This window comes from Barbus barbus, assembly GCF_936440315.1.
Source record: "Barbus barbus genome assembly, chromosome: 10".
Taxonomy (NCBI): Eukaryota; Metazoa; Chordata; class Actinopteri; order Cypriniformes; family Cyprinidae; genus Barbus; species Barbus barbus.
In genome coordinates this window covers 3,819,235-3,844,863 of record NC_136738.1, presented here as the reverse complement: position 1 = coordinate 3,844,863, position 25,629 = coordinate 3,819,235, and the positions used below count along the sequence as shown (strand labels likewise).

The following is a 25,629-nucleotide window of genomic DNA, read 5'->3' as shown; positions in this document are numbered from 1 at the left end:
ATAAGCAACAAATGTTTCAGAGTAGTATGCTTAATTGTCACATGACAAACATTAATTCAGCACAGCTGTCAAGGTTGTTAACTTACAAACAAATGTGCTAACTATTCTTTTTACAAAGGCTTGTTAATAAGGCTTCATATTAGTAAACAATGCTATATTGCGTCATTTCATAATTGAAGAACTTTACATAGGCTATTGGACTGAACTGAATGAGCTGTCTTTAAATGAACTATGATATTTTTGGCAGTTACACTAATTGGAAAAAGTGATATATTCTAGTTACACTAAGTGCAAATAATGATAAATTCTGTTTACACTAAAATAGCAGCATTTTCTTCAGCAACAGGCGGGTAAATAGTAGTTAGGCGGCAGATATTTATACTTCAGTACTGTAGTACATTATAAAACAATAACATAAATTTTATGCCACTTTATTGCAACAAAAACCTACCTACAGCTAAGCACACTGTATTATTAATCAGGCGTTTAATCTCCACTTTTCAAATATTTACTTAATTTTTTATTGAAAATAAATGCCTTTCTGGTATGTGATGGGGGAAAAGGAGTTGCACGAGTTTGACAAAAGGCAGGATCGAAGTCGAATCGCTCGCATCAACAGCACACACCTCACGTCTTTTACTCGCTGCGCCACTGATTCTACACAAATACACGTATCTTTTGCAGTGCTGTTCATCGCATCAGGCATCGGTGGGCGGAGTTCATGTAAATAGCCTCTGCTAACAAATTGGTCTATTTGTCTTTAGAGTAAATACACTCCATTTCTTTTTAGAGCTGCTTGACAGTGGAATTTAATTCTGTTTGCTTAATTGAAATTAAGTTTATTTATAGATTATATTACTGCAGTATTAATATTATTATGTAATATCTTTGAAACAATGTATAAAGCGCTATAGAGATAAAGGTGACGTCATTTGACTTGATCGGAAAAGTGCCGTAGAGATTAAAGTACAATTTATGTCCTACAAATTGTATTGTTTTTAGATGCGTAGCGATAGTTTGTAGTTTACATGTATATGTATAGACACACATACACAAGTGTAACATTTATAATTACTATTCCCCGCCTCCAGTTCACTCACGCGTTTGTCACGTGGAGCGCGTTGCGTTCTGGGAAACAGTAACCCAACCAGTGTCTTCAGATGCATACATCAAATTTCTGCCAATGTAGCATGTAATCCGGGCATTGCATGCATACAGAAAATTCACATACTATTCACAGTTGTATGATAGTATGCCATTTGGAACACAGCTTCTGTACTGATTTCAGTGTACTTGAGTTATATTTAGCAGATTCTGGCAAATATAGTAGGTCATCCGGGTATTTCATGCATACAGAAAATTATACATACATACTGCATACATACTGAATGCTGCAGAAATAGTAAGAGTAGTATGATAGTATGGCATTTTGAACACAGCCCAAGTTTCAAATATACCTAGCAAGACCTTAATTACATTTACATTTACATTTAGTCATTTGGCAGACGCTTTTATCCAAAGCGACTTACAATTGGGGAATACAAAAAGCGATTCATCTTGAAGAGGCAGTCAGACAGAGGAAGTGCTCGTAACACCAAGTCTCAGTCATTGTTCAAATAAGTACAAGCTAGAAGGTGGAGAGAAAATTACTAGCTTGTACTTACCTAGTTCAGGTGTGTTTGATTAGGATTGGAAGAGCTAAACTCTGCAGGACACTGGCACTCCAGGACCAAGTTTGGTGACCCCTGTTATAGAGAGAAATTATATTTCACAACATCTTTATTAAAAAGTAAATGGTGCCCGTTTACATTATTAATGTTCATAATAATGATTTATATATGAAGGTTCAACCTCACACTCCCAAGACAGATTCATCTTTTCTACATATGTGGGCTTTGATCATAAAATCAGTTGATTGAAGACATACTTGATAGAGAGTGCGTGTCAGAGATTATTATTTTATCATGTTAATTATTTTTTAATAAATATTCAACTTTTATTCTTTCACTTTTGAGAATGAGTTTGGTCATGTTGCCTTTGAGATAAAAGCAGTCTGGATTTCATTCAGTTTAGTGCTGTAGTATCAGCAAAATCACAGCCCAGAATCCAACCAGTTTTAGTATAAGACTACTATACTGTACTACTATACTCTACTGTATAAGATGCTTTTCTTTATTCACACCAGTTTAGACACTTCAAACGGTGAGATCATTAGCTCATGGATCATGGATCACGAGTGTTTGTTTTTCACTTTGTAGTTCCTGCATGGCATCTTTAGAGCTCATTGATATAGGATCAAACAGCTTATATAAACATCGCAAAAAAACACAAAAATATATATATTTTCAGTGCAGGGTTACAAATGCAAACAGCTGTGCATATATTTGTGCATTTAAATTTTAGCTATCACAGGATATATGTGTATTTGTGTGAGCTTATAATCCATATTTAATATTCATTTGGATGCGTGCAGTGTCAAACTCCACCCTGTATTTGTGGGAAACGTTTATGCTTTTAACTCGGTGAAAGTGAAATAAAACTGAATGGCTGAAGCTGTTGTGCTTTTGTCTCCTCTCTCCCCCTGCACACTACATCTTAAGATGCACACTTTCTTATAGCATTTTTCAAAATAATAAAAAATAATAATTTCATAAACATTTTCTTTCTCCTTTATTTTATATTGGACATGAAGGGTATTTGGACCGATAACATATATCTTCCATTTTAACTGAACAGACTTAACATCTGCTTAACAATCTAACAGCTTTGTTTTTTTTTTGTTTTTTTTAATTAATGATGTTGTAATGTTGTAAAATTGTGTATTAAGAATCAACTTGCATTTATTGTGTGATATTTGGTTTGGTACTGATGACTTCTTTCTTCTTTTAGCTGTCTGGGGAACCTACGCAAATATGAGGTAATTATAATTTCTTTTTGTAGCACTAGAAGATGTTTCAGACAGTTTGCCAGCTCAGCCTACTGCAAAAAATAAATAAATATATCAGCTTTCCTGTAAATGGAGGAAATTGGTAGATGTCAGATTTACAGTCATTCTGCTCAGATGGGCTGTTCAAAGCTGCCATCATTAGATGCCACCTTTTTTATCATGTTGCTCTTAGGGCTTTTGTGTTTTAAAATTTGTGTTTTCAGTTTTTTTGGCCGATGTATCACACGCAAAATATGAGTCCTTTTGTTTGATGACAGTGCAATACCGCCGCCTACTATGCTAGAATGTCAACCAGACTGATTGAGTGCATTATTTGCAATATTACCAGATGTGTAGTATTAACATTATGACAAAATTTCATCACAGTTATCATCAACACTGGTATATTGTGCTGGAAAGTTGGTGGAGGTCGGCAGAATAGGTTTAAATATGGTAAAATGTCCAAACAGTCAAAATGAAATAAAAATGGAATTAAGTTAAAATATTATCCTGTGGAATCAAATTCATGATATTTAATGCGATGCCCACTTTTCACAATAAAATCATTTCCAGATTAAAAAAAAATCAATTCCCACTATATTTCTTTATTTTTGAATATCCTATTTTACTCAGATTAATGACATTCAAACTTTTGGTGTTTATACTGTGGGAGATGGTGTTTGAAATGTTCTAGTGAGTTCATTGATTCTGACCGAAACCCATGTAGCTCATCCCTGCGTGACTGACTGCTGCACTGTGCATTAATCAGAAACTGCTGGCTGTGGAAACAAGCTTTGGTATAGATCATCTGCTGTCATGCGGTGCTGTTGACTCTGAGCATCTTCACCGTGTCCACTGAGCTGAGGAAGTGTATTGTGTGCTTCAGTAATCTGCTGTGCAATTGTGAATCCTTGTGTACTTATGTATCTGTGATAAAGCAGTCTGTTGTTGTTTCCCACAGGTCTATACAGGAACATGGAGAAATGAAGATTGAGCAGCAGATAGATGAGGTAAGTTAGCACAAGCTGTTCACATTCACTGTCAAGTTGTTTTTTACTTGCCTAATTTTAACTTATTTTTAGTTCACACTTTTCACATTTTTATTAGTGTCAGCACCTGCCTCATTTTCACTGGAAACCATATGTACCTAACAGCTGATATCCACACTTCAAACTCTCAGGAAACATTGTGCCGCTACCCAAGAGCGCTATATAATTAAGATTTTAATTACTCGTGCCTTTGATAGCAATTAACTTTCCTAGTCAGGGGGCAAGTAACAAGCAGTGCTGATCTGTGTTATGTTCTGCTTGGAAACCCCAAATACTTTTTCTCTATGTGTGATGCTTTTCTGAATGCATGCAAAGCTGTTTTTGTTTGAAAAGTGTTAATTCTAGTAATTTTGGTCCGTTTTGGCATTGCTGTTTTGCTAAGGGTAACCGGTAAAGGCTGGAATACACTATACAACATTTCAAATTTGAACAGATTTTCAAACACTTGCCAATGTTGTACTGGGCATCCAAACTGAGCATCACTACCAGACTTTCAAGTCATTTGCAACAAAACAATTTCACACAGAAACAAATGAAACCAATGTGTGTTCTGAAATCGGCTCAAAATCGTAAATACATTTGATATCTTGGCCAAAATCTGCTGGCTGGCTCTGACTTTCGGCAGCTAGCATTGACTGCAAATTGGGCAAAAACTGAGCAAATGTCATGTTGTGTATTCTAGCATTAAGATGTTTTGTATGAACAAAAGTTATACATGCATACACACAAAAAAAGTCATTTTGTGTGTGATGTAAAGCCGGGTGCTTGATTTCACACCTGAAGCATTAATACTCAGGGATTCCTCATTTAGGAGTCATATTTGTGATCCTCAGCACAAAGTCAAAGAGTTTAACTTGATAAACAATGAAATTAATATACTGTATTTTGTTTCTTCAGTATTTTTCTTTGGAATTATATATTTTGGTTGAAATATTATGGTACTAGACAGTATTCACCTCTAAATTATATGCCATTTTCTATATAAAGTAATTATTGTTTTCATTTATTACAGTGTTTGTTAAATACACTGCATGGAAGGACGTCGAACTGCTTTTATAGCCCTATGATTTGAAGTGTTCATATGGCAGTCATTTGGCCTTTTCTAATCATGTCCACAATTCCAATGAGTAATAAATAAATAAATCAAATGTTCAGTCTAAAATGACCAAAGACAACCATAGAGTTTTACAGATTACAAAAAATAAATAATTGGTACACACAAAAAGGTTATGTGAGCTTAATGAGCTGTTTCTGTACTGATGTAACCAAGCCCACTTATTTGCCTCTTCAGTTACCTGATAGATCAAGTACTATCCAACATTATATTTATTTTGCTGATTCACTTAATAAAATGCAACTCTTCATGTTACTTTTTAAAATACAACACTTAAAGGAACACTCCATTTTTTGGGGGAAATTTGCTCATTTTACACCTCCCCTAGAGTTAAACAGTTGAGCTTTACCGTTTTTGAATCCATTCTCCGGGTCTGGCGGTAGCACTTTTAGCAATGATGTGTAACTAGTTATGATATAGCTGGGGACTACTTTCAGGCGCTGCGTAATATCACTGCGCCTGTTGCACTCATGGTACGGCAGCAAATTTCCTTGATTATTGCGCCGGAATGAGAGTATAGTTCCTAGCCATACAACTTTTCATTTTCCGTCGGTCTTAGTACACGATGTAACTACAGAAGAGTCATGCTTTAAATAGGGGAAAATTATGGAAAGTCTTTGGTCATTTTTGAGCGAGATGCTAATGGTCTAATCCGATTCAATGATCTATGTTAAGCTAAGCTAAAAGTGCTACCGCCAGACCCGGAGATCGGCTGAAGGGATTCAAAAACAGTACAACTCAACTGTTTAACTCTAGGGGATGTGTAAAATGAGCCTGTTTCCAAATAAAGTGGAGTGTTTACTCAACCTGTACTACGGTGTCATACGCATGAATGATAAATCAAATCAAGCGGCTTGTGAAGGTGAAGTTACCCGTTACATTTCTTAGCATTTGGATGTACCATTTCCACCTGATGGATGGCAAAACAGGTGAAAATATTGAATTGGTTTAAAGTCTAGGTAAGAAGCAGAACCTAGAAACCAGAATATCAAACGTGGGCCAGTAAGAAACCACCCAGAACCCTCAAAGCAACCCACTGGAAAACAGTGTAGACTGCTTATACTTTTGATTTGATACACATCTCGTTTGAAACCCTTTTAATTTAACTCATGCTGGTATTTGTACACGTACATTCACATTAAAAGTGAGTGCTATAACTGTGATCTCTATCGTCTCATTATAGATCCCAAATGTCTGCTTATCACCTTGCGAAAGCTCATTAGGAAACACGTTTCCCCTATCTGCCTGACCTTAAGGTTCAAAGTGTGTCAACACCTGCTAAGGCTTATTTGTCAGCATCTGTGATAGCTTTTAGAAACGCTGACATTTATTCTCCTGACTGATGTTTGATATTTCATTTAAAGAGGTGTTACCGTTTGGAGATGTTCTTCGTCCCAGATCTTAACTCTTGCAGCTGTTCTAAGGCAAATGTTTGTCATTTTGACTCTCATTTAGCATGTTAATAAAATAGGAATACTTAATGAACCTGATTAATACTCATGGATATGTGCTTAAATCAGAGAAAGTATTTACATTTATTACATGTTATGCTGATTGGTTAAATTAATCATAGTTAATTACATGTATCAGACCTTGCTGAGAAAAGCCACTAAATTAAGTTTTAAACGGTGCTATTTTTTTGCAGTCAAAAAATGCAGTCAGTCAATTTCCTGGATTCTTTCCCCCCATTCTGTCTCTCATAGTTGAAGTGTACCTATGATGAAAAATTACAGGCCTCTCTCATCTTTTTAAGTGGGAGAACTTGCACAATTGGTGGCTGACTAAATACTTTTTTGCCCAACTGTAGCCCCCATTACTCTATATTTGTCTCTGATTGCCTCTTTTCCTGTTCTCTTTGTTTCTTACTCTGTCTCATATATCTTCTCTTTGCCCATCCTGTCTTGTTCTTTACTGTCATATCTCACTGTGTTTCTCACAGGCAGTGGCACCTCTCAGGGAGAAGATACGGGAACTTGAGCTTAGGTATGTTTTTATTTGACACCCAAAAATACCTACACTATGCAAGCTTCGTGTCTCGCTGTGCTTCGTATCGCGCCATGGCCTTTTAGAGATAATTTCATATAATACAATAATTTCAAAACACATTTAGTTCATTTCTGTTTTGGTTTATTTATTTATTTTTTACTTTATATACCTGCTGCTTTTGATTGTGGCCACACTTGATAAACATGTCGTGCAGTAGTAAGGAAAAAAGCTCTGATACAAGCAAGTAATCACTTGAGTAGGATGGAAATGTTTTGAGCATGGATTTCTCAACCTGAAATTGCACTGCGAGCACTCGTTAAGTGGCATGTGCTGATTTGGAGAAGCATAAGCAGGACTGCATGCGTGAAGAAATGAAGCGGGTGAATTGAAGTATAATGTGCACCAAGCTTTGACTGACATGGAAAAAATGGGGTCAAAATTGCTCCACAATCTCTACTCAGTCCCTCTTTTTTTTTTGATGAGATGTGAAGCCTTTGGAGATCGTAACGGTCTCTTTTCCTTCACTTTGCTGCATCTCAGCCAGGACCTAAAGGGGATTACTTGATGCTCAGTGTAAATTACCCGTGTTAGAGGATTCATCAAACAAGCTGAAGTGTCTAGTCATCTGGTTTCTACTAAAGCTATATCGGTTTATCTAAAATAACAAAAACAGAGCTTGGATAGACTTTTTTTTCTCTTTTTAAGGTACAAGCAGCATTATCAGCATGGACTGTGCTCCTAAAATTCTATTTTTACTGCTTCTGTGGTAAAACAAGTGTGGGAGGAAGGATTTATGATTTTCTTTCTCCAGTAAGGCAGTGACAACTTTATATCCCTCATTTTTTCATGCTGTTCATTCTGGCATCGCTCAACAAAAATGTCAATTCCTGATAACTTGAACTAAAGAGTGAACATTTGGATAGAGAGCACTCTGCAGTTAAGTTCAAAGCGACGCTTATTTGAACATAACCGATAGCACTAATAAATATAATGCTGCTCTACATGCAAGACCTTATACAAGTATAGCAGTCAGCAATAACATCTACAGACATGAAATCAGGTTTACAGAAAATAGTAAATGAAAACTGATCCTATTAAAAATTCTTATTTTATAAATGCAGCTTTTCAGAATGCCCGTGATACACATTTTTCTGATGGGCGAATTGGTGTTTGTTCTTATAAAACTTATTGCAAGGCTTTACTGGAATGCATACAGAACCCATGCGATCAGGGTTATCTAAAGAAAAGTGTCCTCTGGGACCAGTTCAACAGTTGAAATTATCAGTGATGAAGTTATCAGTGAAGTCAGGGGAGTAGGAGAGCTGGGTTATCTGTATCTACAAATCCATTTGTCAGTATTGAGTATCTCGGAAATGAGACACTCAAGAATAATTGGATGAGAAAATTACAAGCACGGAAACATCCCCTGGATTCTTGAAATGTTATTAAATTTCTCCACTCAGATACTGACATATTTGAGCCTGACAAGTGGATTTGTGCTGAAATATTTTGAAAGAGAAGCAAGGAAAATGTAATGTGCTTAAAATCCAGTTCTTAAGCGCAAATAAATCAATGCTAATGACAAATATTCTTATGTCTCTGTATAGTGCACTTTGGGCATTAGGGATGTGCGTCTCCATGACTGAGGCCAATGCGATACACATCTCGATGCATATGCAGTGCGATCCGATTTTGGTTCAATTCAACTCAATGTGATTTAATGCAATATGATGCAACGGGGAAAAAATATGATGCTATGCAGTTCAATATGGTACAGATAGTTTGCTTTTATTTATTTGGTTCAGACAGACAGCAAATCATAAATCAGTCAAATTAAATGATCGTTTGCTTTCTAAATAATAAAAGTATAGCGCGTCTACTAATAATTATATGTAAATAAATCAGTTTTCACTGATGCAAATATGTTAGAATCGATGCATCGCGATACAAATGCCAACTTGTATCCGATGCATACTTTTTTAAATCAATGCATCATATCGCTAACCTTTATATCAATGCGCCAACGAGAATCAGTGAATCTTACCATCCCTAGTAGACATATAAAAGAAAATTAGTCTTGATATGTGCTTAATTACAATGTTCTTTCATTTGACAGTTTTACCCAGAAGTACCCGCCTGTGAAATTCTTATCCGAGAAGGACCGAAAGAGGATTTTGGTGAAGATCTTTTCAGTTTCTAAAACTATAGCTTCAGTAATGCATGTACATCTATCTGTCAGATATACATAGCATCCCTCGCTCCTCGCTGAATTAATGTTGGTCATCATAGTTTATTGACATTTCATTATTGTTTCTTTTCCACTGTTTGACAGATTAGATTTCTTCCTTCAACTGAAATGTTATTAAATAAAATCTGCATTTATAAGGTTACAGTGACAGATTGAAGCATAACCAATTTGACAGATGTGTCACAGTGAAGTAACTATAGTTATTTCAGAGGGCGTTTTTCAGTAGGCTGTGTTGATGATTAAGGGGGAATGACACCCAAATGATTGAGACTGGAAGTACGTAGAAGCATTCTTCTGATTACTCACCACATGCTGTTATTCAATCTCATGTGACTGCAGCTTTATTAAAATGTTTCTCAAACTTAAGTAATTTATGACTCTATGTACTTCAATAATCTTGGCATGTGACTGATATACAGTCGTTCCTCTGGTAGATCACCGGTGGGGCAGGATTTGTGGGCTCGCACCTCACTGATAAGCTGATGATGGATGGTCATGAAGTGACAGTGGTGGATAATTTCTTCACTGGCCGCAAGCGCAATGTAGAGCACTGGATCGGCCATGAGAACTTTGAGCTGATCAACCATGATGTGGTGGAGCCTCTCTATATTGAAGGTGGGCACATTCACGTGTTTCATCGCTTAACGAGGTATCTCGCCACAAAACACAAGGTATCTGTTTTGTCTGATATCCAAAACTAGCCACACAATTTATACCTCCTTTATCTGCACAAAATGCCACAAGGATACAAAGTAGAAACATAGTGAGTTTAAGAGATAGTTCACCCAAAATCTTCGGAACACAAATGAAGATATTTTTGATGCAATCTGAGAGCTTTCTGAATTGTTGAGTAAAGTCGTACTTTGCACTCAAATTATTCGTGTAGCTTCATAAAATTAAGGTTGAACCACTGATGTCACATGGACTATTTTAATGATATCCTTACTCCCTTTCTGGGCCTTGAACATAGTTGTGTTGCTGTCTATGTAGGGTCAGAAAGCTCTCGGATTTCATTAAAAAATCTTAATTTGTGTTCTGAAAATGAACAAAGGTTTTACAGGTTTGGAACGATGTGAGGGTGAGTAATTAATAACAGCATTTTCATTTTTAGGTGAACTATTCCTTTAAAATATTAATAATAAAAAAACATAGTTAGAAAAACTTAACGTTTTGATAGTTCAAGAGGTGGGGATGGACAGAAACATCCAGCACTGAAGGAAGGTGGCTTTTGTAAATATAATCTGGTTTGAGGACATTCAGTGTCTAAGACCCAACAGTGAGTGGTTGAATGAAGTGATAAAGTGCTTAGAGGAGTTTCAGGTCATTATTTTGGCCCAGGTGTGAGGCTTTTTGCCCCTCTTTGTCAGGCATCACACCTCCCACCACTCCTGCTAATCAAAACAGGAGAAGTGAGAGGGCATCTAGTTAAAAACAATGTCAGCTATCGCTTGTAATGGAAAATCTCAGCAGCTGGCATCAACCCCTGATGAGTACAGGTTGATACACTGTGACATTAGCCACATTCACACAAGAAACCTGTTAAATTGGTCAAATGTCAGAATGTTTCACAAAGACTTTCTTTTTTTCGTATCACAAATGAGCAAAAATGTACCAGTTTCCTCATTATTTTTGTCTTGTTTTCCACTACACATATCTTAACATCCTTAAAGATATTTATTTAAGATGCAAAATGAAGATATAAAGTCTTGTTTTCTGATAAATTAAAATTGAGTCACTTTGACTCTTCCCTTTGATTTTTGTTCATTTTTCTGACCGCATTGACAGATATTTGTTCTTATTTTAATCAGTCACATTTTATCAATTGATACAATTTTATCAATTGATAAAATTTTGTCAATATCTGTCTGTGTGTCTGTCTGTCTGTCTGTGTGTCTGTCTGTCTGTGTGTCTGTCTGTCTGTGTGTCTGTCTGTCTGTGTGTCTGTCTGTCTGTGTGTCTGTCTGTCTGTCTGTCTGTCTGTGTGTCTGTCTGTCTGTCTGTCTGTCTGTCTGTGTGTCTTGTCTGTCTGTCTGTCTGTGTGTCTGTCTGTGTCTGTGTGTCTGTCTGTCTGTCTGTGTGTCTGTCTGTCTGTCTGTCTGTCTGTCCTGTCTGTCTGTCTGTCTGTCTGTGTGTCTGTCTGTGTGTCTGTCTGTCTGTCTGTCTGTGTGTCTGTGTGTCTGTCTGTCTGTGTGTCTGTCTGTCTGTGTGTCTGTCTGTGTGTCTGTCTGTCTGTCTGTCTGTGTGTCTGTCTGTCTGTGTGTCTGTCTGTGTGTCTGTCTGTCTGTGTGTCTGTCTGTCTGTCTGTGTGTCTGTCTGTGTGTCTGTGTGTCTGTCTGTCTGTGTGTCTGTCTGTCTGTCTGTCTGTCTGTCTGTCTGTCTGTCTGTCTATTTTTTGTAAATATAATTAAAAAGTAATGGAAGTGTTACTAATACAGCTCATTGTGGGCCCACAGACATTTCCATTTAGAGACATTTACACCTTCCATCCATTCCTTGAATTCTTTACTTGGTTTTTAAAAAAAGGCTTGAAAATTTCTTAAACTTTACCTTAATAAAGTCTTCATTACAGTCGATAATCATCATTTTCAACTTCCACAGTACAGGCGTAAAACAAAATGGCATGGAGTAACTTGGCCAACACAATCTCATGATTAATAGTAACTTTTTTTCTTACAGTGTGATTTTTAGGAAATTGTACGGTTTTTAGGAAAAAAAAAAAAAAACTACAGATGAAGCTCCACTCTGAAACCCAACCTTGAACCTAACCATCAGTGGGGCATAAACAGATGGTATAAAAACATACAAAAGAGATACCAATTTGCCAAAACAAAACAGTTATTAATAGTTTTTGAACATTTTGACTGCAGACTTCTGACATCACAGCGTTTTAACCTTGTACATGCTCAAACCATTAATCTTACAACTTTTCTGAACTTCTCTGGCAGTGATACAATTTCATAAGCTGGCCCAGCGGGCCCAGTACACACATGACCTCTAAACTGGAAAAATACTCTTTTGGTGGTGTAGGCTAAAGCACTTTTGTTTTCTGACAAATATTTTTATTTTGGGTTGTAGTCTGTGGCATCACATATAACCAGAAAGTTAACACAGGAAAATGTTATTCTTATGATAACAGTGGTAACATGGCAAACTAAACATCTAGTGTAGTTTTTGTTACTGTGTTGCCTTTTTACACAAATTGAAAACTGTCACGATTGACATTTAAACTAAGAAATTGAACATGTTTATATTTTGTTCTTTTATATTCTTTATTTTTCAGACAGATTTTATATGCACTTTATATATAGTCTTAGCTTCAGATAGTATGCCTGTGTATCATGTATCACGTTCATGAGAGTAACACAACGCATACACAACCCTATACTCAACTAAGGCTGTTTGGGTAGACCATTGGGCCAGAATTCATTTTTAATTAAATTTTGTTGTTCTTAACTGCTATGCTTTTATGTTCCTGCCTTAAAGTCCGTGTAAAGTCATATTAAAATGTGTTCTGAGTTTGTCACACAACAGAAAAATGTGTTATTAACCACCCAGCCAAATTTGAATGATAAAAAACCCCACCAAGTAACTAAAATAAGTTATCAAAATCTTTGAAAAATAAGCAGGACTCTCTGCTCTCAAACGTTGGGGGCGTGTTCGCTGTCGGCGCTGAAACCACGCCCACTCACGGGAAAGCGGCAGTCTCTCTCAACTGTCAAATACGCTACAATCTGAATGGATGCTACTGAATACTACCTCTAGTAGCTTAATTGGATTTATACAGCCATACATGTTTGAGCGTGCAAGTTCGTTATTTAATTGTAGACGCGCAGCAAGCGCTGCAGTGAGTTGAAAACCTCGTCGTCAAGGCCATAGATACACGGTCAAGGCGAGCGTGGCTCATGGTTGCTTAGCAAAGGCAAAAACCACGAGAGCGCAAGTTCCGTTGCGCTTTGAAAGAAGAGAAAGCGGTAAAGCTTGCGTTTCTAGATGCGAATTTTGAACGCTCCATGTTTTTAAATTGTATGTATTCTGCCACATATTGATGTCTCTGGGCTAAGAACCAGGTATCCATTCACCCTAGAACCGTCCCTGCCTAGAATCTGTATATCTAACATCACAGACATTCAAAAAGACAAACTAAGAACTTGACCTCTCAACAGTTATTATAGTGTTAGGGGCGGGGCCACGCTTGGTGGCTCCATTGCGTCATCGAGCCACCGTTTTAGCCCCACCCAAAAAATCCTGAACACAGAATTGGTGAAAAACTGTTTAACTCCACAATTCAGTACTTCATAGTTCAGAGTCTTTGTAATGTGTTTAGAAACAATTCTCAGAATTCTCTTTACACGGACTTTAAGGTCTCTTTACAGTCCGAAATTTTCATCTGAAATTTTTGCACGTTAAAAAATAAATACGACCTCACGTTGTCAAATCACGTTTGCACACTGCCTCCGAAACTTTTGTCCGTTTCAGGTTCGATTTTCTGCGTTTTCGCATGCGTAGCATGCATTTTGATAGGAAAGGATGGGGAATACGAAAAAAAAATTGGACTCCGTGTGCAATGGCCTTTAAGAATGAAATTGTTATATGAATTTTTTGTAAGAATGTTCTTACAAATTGTTCATTATAAATAACCTCTTTAAGTTATGACAGACTTGTCTTAAATCCCCAAATGTAAGCGGTTAAATTAACTTATTGGATGGGTTTTCGATAAGCAAGTTGTCAAAAAGAAATGTCATGCAGTAAGATAGTTAAGTTTCCAAATTTTTTTCATAAGAACTGAACATTCTTACAAAATTCTTTAGAATCTAAGAAACTACTATTTTTTTTTTTTTTTTTTAACACATTTTTATACAAATTTAAGTTAATTTCAGCAAAGCAAAAGAGATTTAAAGCTCGTTCGAATTTTCATTGTCTCATTTATTTTAATATACAAGAAAATGACTCCGTTTAAGATTTATTAAGCATGCAAGCTATGCTTTAAAGCATATTATTAAAGTAGGCAAAAACAATAAAACACACATACACACATTATGAAAGGGCAGGCAAAAATGGCAGCACTCAATGTCATACAGTATGTAACAGGGCTTCTGCTTCATCTCTCTATATCTACCAATGAGTCCTTGGCCTGAAAAAGTTTGAAGACTCTTGGGGTGGACCTTAAATAATTCTTGCTCTGCTCCTCCATGCCAGCTAAAGCATAGCACCAGCATGTCTCCACACTTTGATTTTTCATTCCTATTCAACCTCAGTCAGCAACTCTTTTGACTTATGTCTTTCCTCCGCCCTCTTTAACTGATCCCTGCCTATCACTGCATCTAGGCTGGGCAGGGTAATATAGAACTCGTCTGTTTATTGTGTTTGTTCTACATCCGTTAGATTGACTCACCTATGCTTTGTCTGTCTGAGTCACATCCTCCCTTTACTAATATTCATCTTTCTGCACATCAGACTAAATATAGATAGAGCCTTGAATAATGGTGATGTGAATGGCAGATATTGTAGAACATGACCTTTCTGCCATGTATGTGTGTCCGTGCAAAATAATGATGCATTTTCATGCCGTTTGAGTTGCAATAAGTCTTCATATATCCTTGGCATTGGTCTGTGGATGAATGCCAGTTGCATTTTGAGTGCTCAGAAGTTTCTCTTTGACGAGCACAACATTTGAACAACTTTGGTGATCAATTATAGATTCAGGGAATGATTAAGTTCTTGCATTAACTGTCTTTAGATGTAATACCCCCAAAACAATCATTTGCATTAACAAGACTGCTCATTTGGTTGGGCATATGAATGGGCAGATGGTTAGCATCCATTTAGGCTTTTGTTTTGGATTTGCTTCAGGCCTAAATCAGTATCTGTAATCATTGTGCAGTTGGACGGTGTTTATATTGGTATAAATGGAAGTGTTTGATTTTTTTCTGTCCAATCTGTCCTCTTAGTAAGAGGATTGGTTCTGACTGGAAAATGGCTCAATAAACAGTTTCCCTCTCACTTTTCCTTTTCTGTTTTTTTTTTTTTTTGTACCCCAGTTGACCAGATATATCATTTGGCCTCGCCTGCATCGCCACCCAACTACATGTATAACCCTATCAAGACACTGAAGACTAATACTATTGGTACTCTCAACATGCTAGGTAAGTGTCACTACAAAATTAAAGTCTGTCAGAGATTTCTGTCCCTCCATTGAAAATCTGTTCCACTAAAACTGATGCTTTTAGAAAGTTTAGGATCTTCTAAAGAGACATGATTACTTTAAATGAGGAGCAGATTTAATTTAGGCCTCTATTCACATATGAACATTGATCAATGCACATACATAGAGCACATCAAATATGGTAAACAATGGCTCAGCTGTACTTGCTTGATGTACGTGAATAAGCCTCATTGGTTCTTGTGCGTCAAGCAAGCACATTTGTGACCCTGGAGCACAAAACCAGTCTGAAGTCGCTGGGGTATATTTGTAGCAATAGCCAAAAATACACTTTATTGGTCAAAATGATCCATTTTTCTTTTATGCCAAAAATCATTAGAATATTAAGTAAAGATCATGTTTCATGAAGATATTTTGTACATTTCTTACCGTAAATATATTAAAACTTAATTTTTGATTAGTAATACATTGCTAAGAACTTCATTTGGACAACTTTAAAGGCAATTTTCTCAGTATTTGGATTTTTTTCGCACCCTCAGATTCCAGATTTTCAAATAGTTGTATCTCGCCCAAATATTGTCCTATGCTAACAAACTTATTCAGCTTTCAGATGATGTATAAATCTCAATTTCTAAAAATTGACACTGGTCCAGGGTCATATTTGAGCTTCCATAAAATGTGTTAATCATATATAAAGTGGTTGTGTCTCTTCAGAAAACTTGAATTAAACCAGCTGATTTATTATTAAATATGTATATTTGGTTGAATGTCATAGCTGTTTCGGGTTCAATACCAGCAGGTATTATTCATTGTCCATAAGAGACAGAATCTAAACTCCATAGTTGCAGCTGTTAGCAATTCCATTGGCTGCTGTCATTAGACTGTCTCTACTATCCACGTCCATTTGCTGTGGCTGGAAAACCAGGAAGAGATCAGAGAAAGATGCTACCAGTGTCTTTGTTGCTTAGTATAAATTTGACTCCCTGAAAACACAGAAAAATGAGTTCAGCGTGAAGTATGACCTGTTTTAAGATTTATTTTGTGTCATAGCTCTAATCTTGCACATCAGAGATTTCAGAGGATAGCTGTGATGGCCATCCAAAAAATCTGGACTTAACCATTTGTAAAAACAATGTTGTTTGGCTGCTTGTGTTTAAACAGTATCAATCCAGACTGGAGCTAAAACAGTAATTATGAAACATATTTAAACTGACAGACAATCTAACAAGGCTTCACAGTACTGTTTACCAGGCAAAAATCTGTAACTCAGACTATGGCTTTGGTAGACTCAGACTATTCGCATTAGTGCCGAAATATTTAAAATATTTTCCAGAAATAAAAACAGGAAGCTGAAGCTACTTATGTGATCTCCCACAGCATCGTCGACCTCGAGTCTGGAACTTCAGACCCTAGGGTGATGACAACCAGTTATTAGACTAGAAACCAACCATCCACTGGGTGTCATCACCCTAGGGTCTGATGTCGATGGTTCCAGGCTTCAGCTTCCTGTTTTTATTTCTGGAAAATATTTTAAATATTTCAGCACTAATGCGAATAACGTTCTGTGAAAATAACTTACAACTCTCCAGCTGATCTGCCACATCCCATAGCAAACTGGACAACGAATTACTACTTGCCGCTATTTTCTTTGAAAACTCTCATCTCTATCGCTATCAATGATGCACTAAAGCTACACAAGGACCACCTTCCTCATTTCCATGTTACACACGGAAAAGTAAAAATAAATGAATAAATAAATAAATTTAAAAATAAATACATGTGGGAATAAATCATTCTAAAAAAAAATGAATGCATAAATAAATCTCAAAATAAATGTATAAATAATAAAAATACATTAAAAAAGAATTAGTGAAAAAAATAAAAGTTTTTTTTTTTTTATAAATGTCTAAAAGCAGAAAATAAATTAAGGGGGGGGGGAATTAATATTGTAAAAAAATTAATAATATAATGAAGTCGTGGCCTAATGGTTAGAGAGTCGGACTTGTAATCCAAAGGTTGCGGGTTCGAGTCTCGGTCCGGCAGGGATTGTAGGTGGGGGGAGTGAATGTACAGCGCAAGGGCGGAGGTGGAGCAAGGCACTGAACCCCCAACTGCTCTCCGGGGCGCCGCAGCATAAATGGCTGCCCACTGCTCCGGGTGTGTGTTCACGGTGTGTGTGTGTGTTCACTGCTGTATGTGTGCACGATGGATGGGTTAAATGCAGAGCACGAATTCCGAGTATGGGTCACCATACTTGGCGTATGTCATTTTACTCACTCACTCACTCATCCTGTGCATGTCCTGTTGTAATAGCGTGCTATCAACTTATTATTTCAGTCAAAACATTTAATGAAAATAATGAGAATTTAGCACTTAAGCGCAAACATTAAACATTGTGAATGGTGGATTGTTGCACACATTTTTTCTTTGACTGATATTCTGATCTTGATATCTCCTTGTGGCTTTTTCTGATTGATATCTGGTTTAGGTATTTCTGTCCCATCCAATGGGAGTCGCATATTGATTGATGAGTCAGACTCTGTCTGTTTAGATACAATTTAACAACTGATTTGTTCATGTCTCTCTCTGTTCACAGGATTGGCCAAGCGAGTTGGAGCTCGTCTGCTCCTTGCCTCCACTTCAGAAGTGTATGGAGGTACGTGTACAAATATCTCCATTTTAAGACTTGCACTGATGGAAAGAGGCCACTGAATAATGAGACATTTATCATATAGACAAAGTAGCATTGATATTTATATCTCTCATATACACACACATAAATTGCTGTGCTCCTATTGGTGCTCCATTAAATATGTTCCAGGAACTTTTATCCCCCAGACCTGTTGCTGTCTGTGTTTCCATCACGGTCTAAAGTACAAAGAAGATTAGGCAAATAGTCTGGTGATGTAAAGTTAGGTCTGCGCGCGTTTCTCAATAGCAAGTACGCAAATTTCAGACTTGCATCCTCGGTAGTTCAGACTTCATGAGTTAGACTCGGAAGTGTGAACTTGTTTTAAAATGTATAATGTTCGTGTTAAATGTGAAACATAGGGGTGTGTGTATTGTATTTCATGTTTGTGTGTTTGTGTCTTCGACTAGACCCAGAGGTGCACCCCCAGAATGAGGAATACTGGGGTCATGTGAACCCTATTGGCCCCCGGGCCTGTTATGATGAAGGAAAACGTGTTGCTGAGACGATGTGTTACGCCTACATGAAACAGGTAAGAGTGAAATTAGCAGCTGGATTAAAAAAAAAAGCAAAAAAATTAAATGGAAAACAAAACAAGGCAGCTTGGCAGCCTCACAGCAGCATGGCTGAATGCACAGTTTGATGAGAAACTAAATGTGAAACTGAAATGGTGAGCCAAACCATTAGCAGCATTTTTAGATGGAGACAGTGAGTCTCATTCCCTAAGCATGCATGTGCACGAATTTGTTTGTGAAATCTGCATACCAATATTTTCATGAACAAATCACGATTCACCAATTTCTTTCATACTAATCTGTATTCTAAACACACACACACACACACATGTAGCAAAAATAAAATACTTTGGGTGGTGGCTTTATGAATATGTAAATTTTAAGTTTTATATGGATTAAGATTAAAGTCCTTGGTAGAGTGCAAGATGATTTTCAGAGGTCGTTAAATAATCAGGAAAATAGTTATTTTGAATATTTTGTTCTGTCATTAAGGTACCAAATACTATGGCCTTTTGACTGATGCGCTTTTTTTGATTAATAGTGTTACGTCGTCAATTAAAACCATGTTTCATTAGATGCATGAATAAAATTAAAAGCACAGTACCTAATTCTCACTCTTAGTGGCTAAATACAATTCGTTGTAATGACATTAAAATCTATCAGGCCACCTGTTAAGCACCTTGGTGTTACCTAAAGGTTGATAATTTTGGGCTGTGTTTGGCTGACATCTGGCTCTCTGGTTCTTTGAGACACGTTAATTTCCTGTCTGTGTCTTCTTGTTCAACACTGTGATTTAATTGATTGGCACCATCCTTTGGTGCAGTTGATTTCATCTGTATTTCTTCAGTTGGTGTCACTCTCAGATTGTCATTATCATATTCATTGTTCTTCCAATACATACGTTGTCTCTCTATGTGTCACCACATGAGAAATGCTCCCTCACAAGTTTGATTTGAATATCATCAGTGGCATGTGGCATCTGGCATGTCCTTTTAAAATTAAATTCACTGACAATTGAGAAAGATAAAGGTTCATTCAGAGAAAGAAATTAGTCTTTTCTTATGTTTGTTCGGAAAGTTTTTTTCCCGTTTACCACTTGTCAACCTCTTGTCAAACCTGTATGACTTTCTTTTTGGTTGTAGAACACATAATAAGATACATTGGAGTATAAACGTATAAATGTTTTGTTTTTCCATACAATGAGAGTCAGTGGTCACCAAAATGACGAAAATATCCAGTTTTGTGTTCCGCAGAAAAAAGTAAGTCCATTTTCATTTTGGGGTGAACTATCCCTATAATGCTAATGGTGTATATGCATGCTTGATGAAAGCATGAGGTTGTAATGATAAAAGGCTGTATTTCCATTAGTCCAACTTTAGATTAGTAATGAAAATCAACAAATCCAGGACATAGAAATGGACCGTTCTCTCTTCTGTCCCATGCCCTCCTCTTGCTTTTTTTTTCTATGTCATTTCTTTTTTTGGCTTTCCTACACAATGGTGCTCATAAAATAATCCTTTTCATATTTATCAGACCATCAGTGTCTGAGATGTGATCATTTGGCTGGTGGAAGTGTTTCATCAATCCCCTCCATTCATTTATTCTCAACTAGATTTACTCTTTCATTCATGCACTTCCTTCCATCCATAGCAATTGACTTTCCTATTTATCTAATTTTGCTTTGCTTTCCGACTCTGGACAGACTCTGTTCTTCTCTGACCTCACATTATTTCTCCTTTATGGTTGAAGTTGTTACATTTGCAGATAAAACCTCTACTATGTCAAACGCATACTTATTAAAGTTCTTGATATACATTGTTTAAATGGATGGATGAATAAATCTGTTTAAATATTGATCTGGATTCTATGTGAATGCTCGGAGGACATGTAGTATGAGAGCGGTACTTATTTCATTTACGTTTAGTCATTTAGCAGACAATTTTATCCAAAGCGACTTGCAAATGAGGAAAGTGGAAGCAGTCAAATTCAATAAAAGAGCAATGAATATGCAAGTGCTATAACAAGTCTCAGTTAGCTTAACGCCGTACACGTAGCAAGGTTTTTTTTATTATATAATAAAAAGAAAACAGATATAATTCAAAAAGAATAGAGCAAGCTAGTGTTAGAGGCCTTTTTTGCTTTTGTTGATGGTATAATAAATAAAAAGAAATCAAATGGAATACAAAAAGACTAAAAAAAGCTAGTGTTTTTGTTTTTTTAAGAAAACAAGCAGTAAATGGATAGAATGCAAGCCTAAAAGGGGCACAGTTTTTTTTTTCAGAATAGAATTAGAATAGAGAGTGCTAGAGTTAGAGTGTCAAATAAAGATGGAAGAGATGTGTTTTTAGTCGATTCTTGAAGATGGCTAAGGACACAGCTGCTCAGATTGAGTTGGGCAGGTCATTCCACCAGGAGGGAACAGTTAATGTAAAAGTCTGTGAAAGTGATTTTGTGCCTCTTTGGGACGACACAATGAAGCAACGTTCACCTGCAGAACGCAAGCTTCTAGAGGCACATAAGTCTGAAGTAATGAATTTAGGTAAAGGGGTGCAGAGCCAGTGGTGGTTTTGTAGGCAAACATTAATGCCTTGAATTTTATGCGAACAGCTATTGGGAGCCAGTGCAAATTGATAAACAGAGGTGTGTCATGCATTCTTTTCGGCTCATTGCAGCTGCAGTCATATCTAGTACGGCTTCATCTTTCAACAAATATTATTTTGTGAACTCTCCATTACACCGTTCATCATTTACAAAACAAAATAATCCGATCAATCCTCTGACATGATCCAGGATGCCATTAAAAATAAACTGTCCACTTGTTCCCTACACTGGGATACTTCTGATATCTGTACAAAAACGTGAACGAGCTGTTTAAACCAAACGCATCAAAGCGAAGGTTCTTTCACTCTCTTTGTCCTGACGACAGACTCAAACGCGTGGACTGCATCAGAAAGTGAACATGCATCTGAATACTATATCCAGTGTAGACAAGTGTAGACATAGTGGCAGTGATTGTAATTTATATTTGATTTTGACGTAATGCAATGTGATACTCGTATTCAGCGTAATCAAGTGTCAGCCATTAAGTGACTGAATGCCAGTGGGCGGGGCCTATGGTGAGATGATGACTATTTGTCAATGTCTTGCTCTGGAGGCGGAGTTTATGCAAATGTTTGTGCCCAGGTGATGTCATCTTGCACCTCAGCCATTTTTAATATTCATGTGAACATTGCTAGACCAACTTATTCACAAGGGATTTAATTTCCTGCCTGGACAGTTTTGGTCTTCAGCAATATGTGGACTTTCCAACCCATTCTAAAGGTCACACTCTGGACCTTGTTTGCTGTGCAGGTGTTACACTACTGGACTGTATGGCAACTGCAATAGCCATATCCAATCATAAATTGCTTTCTTTCAATGTTAATGTTACACTGATCCAAGCAACAATGTTCTGTGACATTCCGGAATATAAAAAGGATCAACCCCTCAGCTTATACTGTTGCAATCACCGACCTCCCACATAGTGACCATCTCCCTTCCGCTGATGAGCTGGTCTCCTTATATAATTCTGAATTACGGCAGCTCCTGGAAAATTTAGCATCTCTCAAAACTCGGACTGTACCTTTCACTAACTCTGCGCCCTGGTTTACTCCTGAACTCCGCCAGCTAAAAACTAGTGGGCGGCATTTGGAACGCCTTTATAAACGAACAGGACTTATGGTACATGGAGAGCTGTTCATCTTTATACAGGGTGTCCGCAGGGTCTTAAAAAGTCTTAAATTTAGTTGTATCAAATTTAAGGCCTTAAAGTCTTAAATTGTACAAGAAAGTCTTAATTATGATTTCAAGAGGTCTTAAATTTGGAGATGGAAAGACAAGAATTGCGATATGGCTGAATGTGACGATTATGTGATGGCTATGATTTCATTAAATAAACATGAGCGCTACCAGTTCAAAATCCCGTACTGCGCTGTTTTGTGTTCTGTCTTTACCGGGAAAACCGTTACATTTCTGCCAAACGCGACACCTGCTGGCAGAGAATGAATCCGTTACCATAGGTTAAACTAGTGCGTGTGCGAGTGCCTTCTTTCACTGCACGATTCAGTCTATTAAAATGCATTTAGAATGATCACATAATTTAATATAGATCATTTCATATAGTTAATAATCACACGAAGAGTGCCATTTTTTTTCTCCAAAAGTCAGTATGATTACAAATGTGATTTTGATTTTATGCAACAGTTCAATAAACAAGAAGTTAATATTAAGAGACTTATGTTTTAGACACCATATTTCCTGCTTTTGCTCCATTTCTACAACAAACATAATTCCAAACACAGCCACAGCACTGTTTTGCGTCTCTGAGCAACATGACGGTGATTCGTTCCTGAATTAATCAAACGTTTAAATGATTCGTTTCAATCGCAATGACTCACTTATTAACAGTGACTCGCTGCCACCTGCTGGCGGTTTTAATTTCACATTTAAAGTATCTTCGTTTTTAAAAATAATTTCAAACATCAGTTTTCAACGTTTCAAATATCAAAACATTATTTATGCATTTGTAACTGCAGTTTACCATTCTACGTCCCTCTGAGCTGCATTAAGCTGTGTGTAAATGCATCTAAATGCCACTTCAGATGCATTGCAAAGATCAATTTTGTTGATACTGAATTAATTTGCTTGGTAACAGCCCAAATGAAAGAATTTGACTCAAAAGATGATGCACACTTTTAGAAAAAATGACTTAAAGGTAAAAATGCCCATAAAACTTATTGGAAAACATTAATTTCTATCACTGCTGTGAACTGACCACACAGAATATGAAGAATATAAAACAAAAATCAGGAGTCAGCTGTCCACAGTAAGCTTTAAGATACCAGCACAATAAAACACTCAGGAAAATATTGTCTAATCATTGTTATTGATAAAATCCCAGAAAATATCAAGATATAATTTTTTTTGGTCAATTTCGCACACCCCTAATTCATGTTATATAATTTATATAATAATTTATTGATAATAATTGTTAAAATCAATATAATTAATACTTTTGACTTATCCATTTTCTTAAAAATGGTTTAAAGGCTGAAATGGAAAGTTTATCATTTTATAAAACTTTTAGTTTTTGTGAAAATTTGTATCTGAATTGTAAATTATGCTTTTGACAGTCATTTTACAGTTTAATATGGTACTATAGACATTGCCCTACCCCACTCGTATGGTATTAATTTTATTTGTGCAGGTCTTAAAAAAGGTCTTAAAGTCTTAAATTTGAGCTTAAAAATCCTGCAGAAACCCTGTTTATAAAGATGCTCTTTCTGTTGCCAAATATGAGTTTTATTCAAGTTTAATTGAGTCTGGAGATAGTAATACTAAAATTTGTTCTCCACTGTAATTCATATACTGAAACCTGCTGCACTGTATTGCACTGCTCAATGTGATAAATTTATGTCTTTTTTTTCAGGAACAAAATAACCGCTATCCACCAACAGTTGGCTTCTTCGGCTAACCCATATTGTAATTCATTATACAGTGTTTCAATCGATTCCCTCTTATTCTATTTTTTTCTTTTACCCTGCCATCTGAATTTAGAAATGTCTAATGTTATTTACAAATCTAATTCTTCATGTTTACTTGACCCCTTCCTTCTCTTTCTCCTCTTATAACTCGTATTTTTCATACTTCCCTTAGCATCGGCAATGTTCCATCATCTTTTAAAATAGCTGCTATAACCCCAATTCTTAAAAAACCTGGTGCAGACCCTAACATTCTAGATAACCTTGGTCCCATTTCAAATCTTCCTTTTATTTCGAAAATTCTTGAAAAAGTAGTTGCAGCACAGGTCCAAGCTCACCTTAGTAATTATAACTTATTATTGCTTGTTTTCAGTCAGGAATTTGTCCCAAGTATAGTACGGAAACCACCTTGGTGAGAGTAACTAGTGATCTGTTAATGGCTGCTGATGGTGGGTCCTTATCTATTCTTGTTTTGCTTGATTTGAATGCAGCTTTTGACACCATTTCACACTATGTTGTTGAACAGTTTATCTGCTATTGGTATCTCTGGTATTCTTCTCGTCTGGTTTACGTCATACCTTTCCAACCGTACACAGTTCGTACAAATAAAACGTTTTCATTCTCATCCCTTTTCTGTTAGCTGGGCGTCCCACAAGGTTCTGTTCTAGGTCCTCTGTTGTTCCTAATCTATCTTCTCCCACTTGGTAGTATCTTTTCTAAATTTGGTTATGCTGATGATACACAACTTCATGTATCTACTAAGCCTGACTCCATTCTTCCACCTGTCTGCCTTACTAACTGTCTTCACGAAATAAAAACCTGGTTCTCTGCCAATTTTCTTAAACTTAATGGCAGTAAGACTGAAGTACTCCTTATAGGAACTAGCTCTATTCTCGCTAGCTCCTTCAGATTTTCTTTAACCATTGATGGTTCCTCTGTTTTCAAGGTTAAGAACTTGGGGTCATCTTTGACTGCACTCTTTCATTTGAAGCTCACATTAATAGTATAACCCGGTCTTGTTACTTTCATCTTCGTAATATTGCTCACCTTCGTTCATCTCTCACCCCACACAGTACTGGCATTCTTGTTCACTCAGCTGTCACCTATCGCATCGATTACTGTAATTCTCTTTTATTTGATTTACCACACAAGCTTCTCCATAAACCCCAGCTGATTCAGAATTCTGGTGCTCGTTTCATAACCTGGACTCTATCTATACAACACATTACTCCATCTGTTCAACAGCTTCATTGGCTTCCCATCAAACTTCGCATTAAATTTAAAATTATTCTCTTCGCGTATAAAACTCTCCATTACCTCGCTCCAACTTACCTCTCAGATCTCATTCAGCTCTACACTCCTTCTCGAACCCTTGTTCTTCCTCACTGGGTCTCCTCCATACACCCACGGCTTGTTTAACCAC

General features: G+C 36.7%; 1 protein-coding gene across 1 annotated transcript in view; it reads left to right on the top strand.

Moving 5' to 3' along the window:
* Positions 1–25,629, top strand: part of uxs1 (UDP-glucuronate decarboxylase 1) — a 52,374-nt gene that overhangs the window by 12,888 nt on the left and 13,857 nt on the right. Inside the window, exons 2-9 of the mRNA XM_079426620.1 lie at positions 2,890–2,917; positions 3,888–3,936; positions 7,029–7,072; positions 9,192–9,252; positions 9,758–9,938; positions 15,362–15,466; positions 18,080–18,139; positions 18,583–18,704. Coding sequence (XP_079282746.1) covers positions 2,890–2,917; positions 3,888–3,936; positions 7,029–7,072; positions 9,192–9,252; positions 9,758–9,938; positions 15,362–15,466; positions 18,080–18,139; positions 18,583–18,704 — 650 coding nt within the window. The remainder of the gene's footprint in view (positions 1–2,889; positions 2,918–3,887; positions 3,937–7,028; positions 7,073–9,191; positions 9,253–9,757; positions 9,939–15,361; positions 15,467–18,079; positions 18,140–18,582; positions 18,705–25,629) is intronic.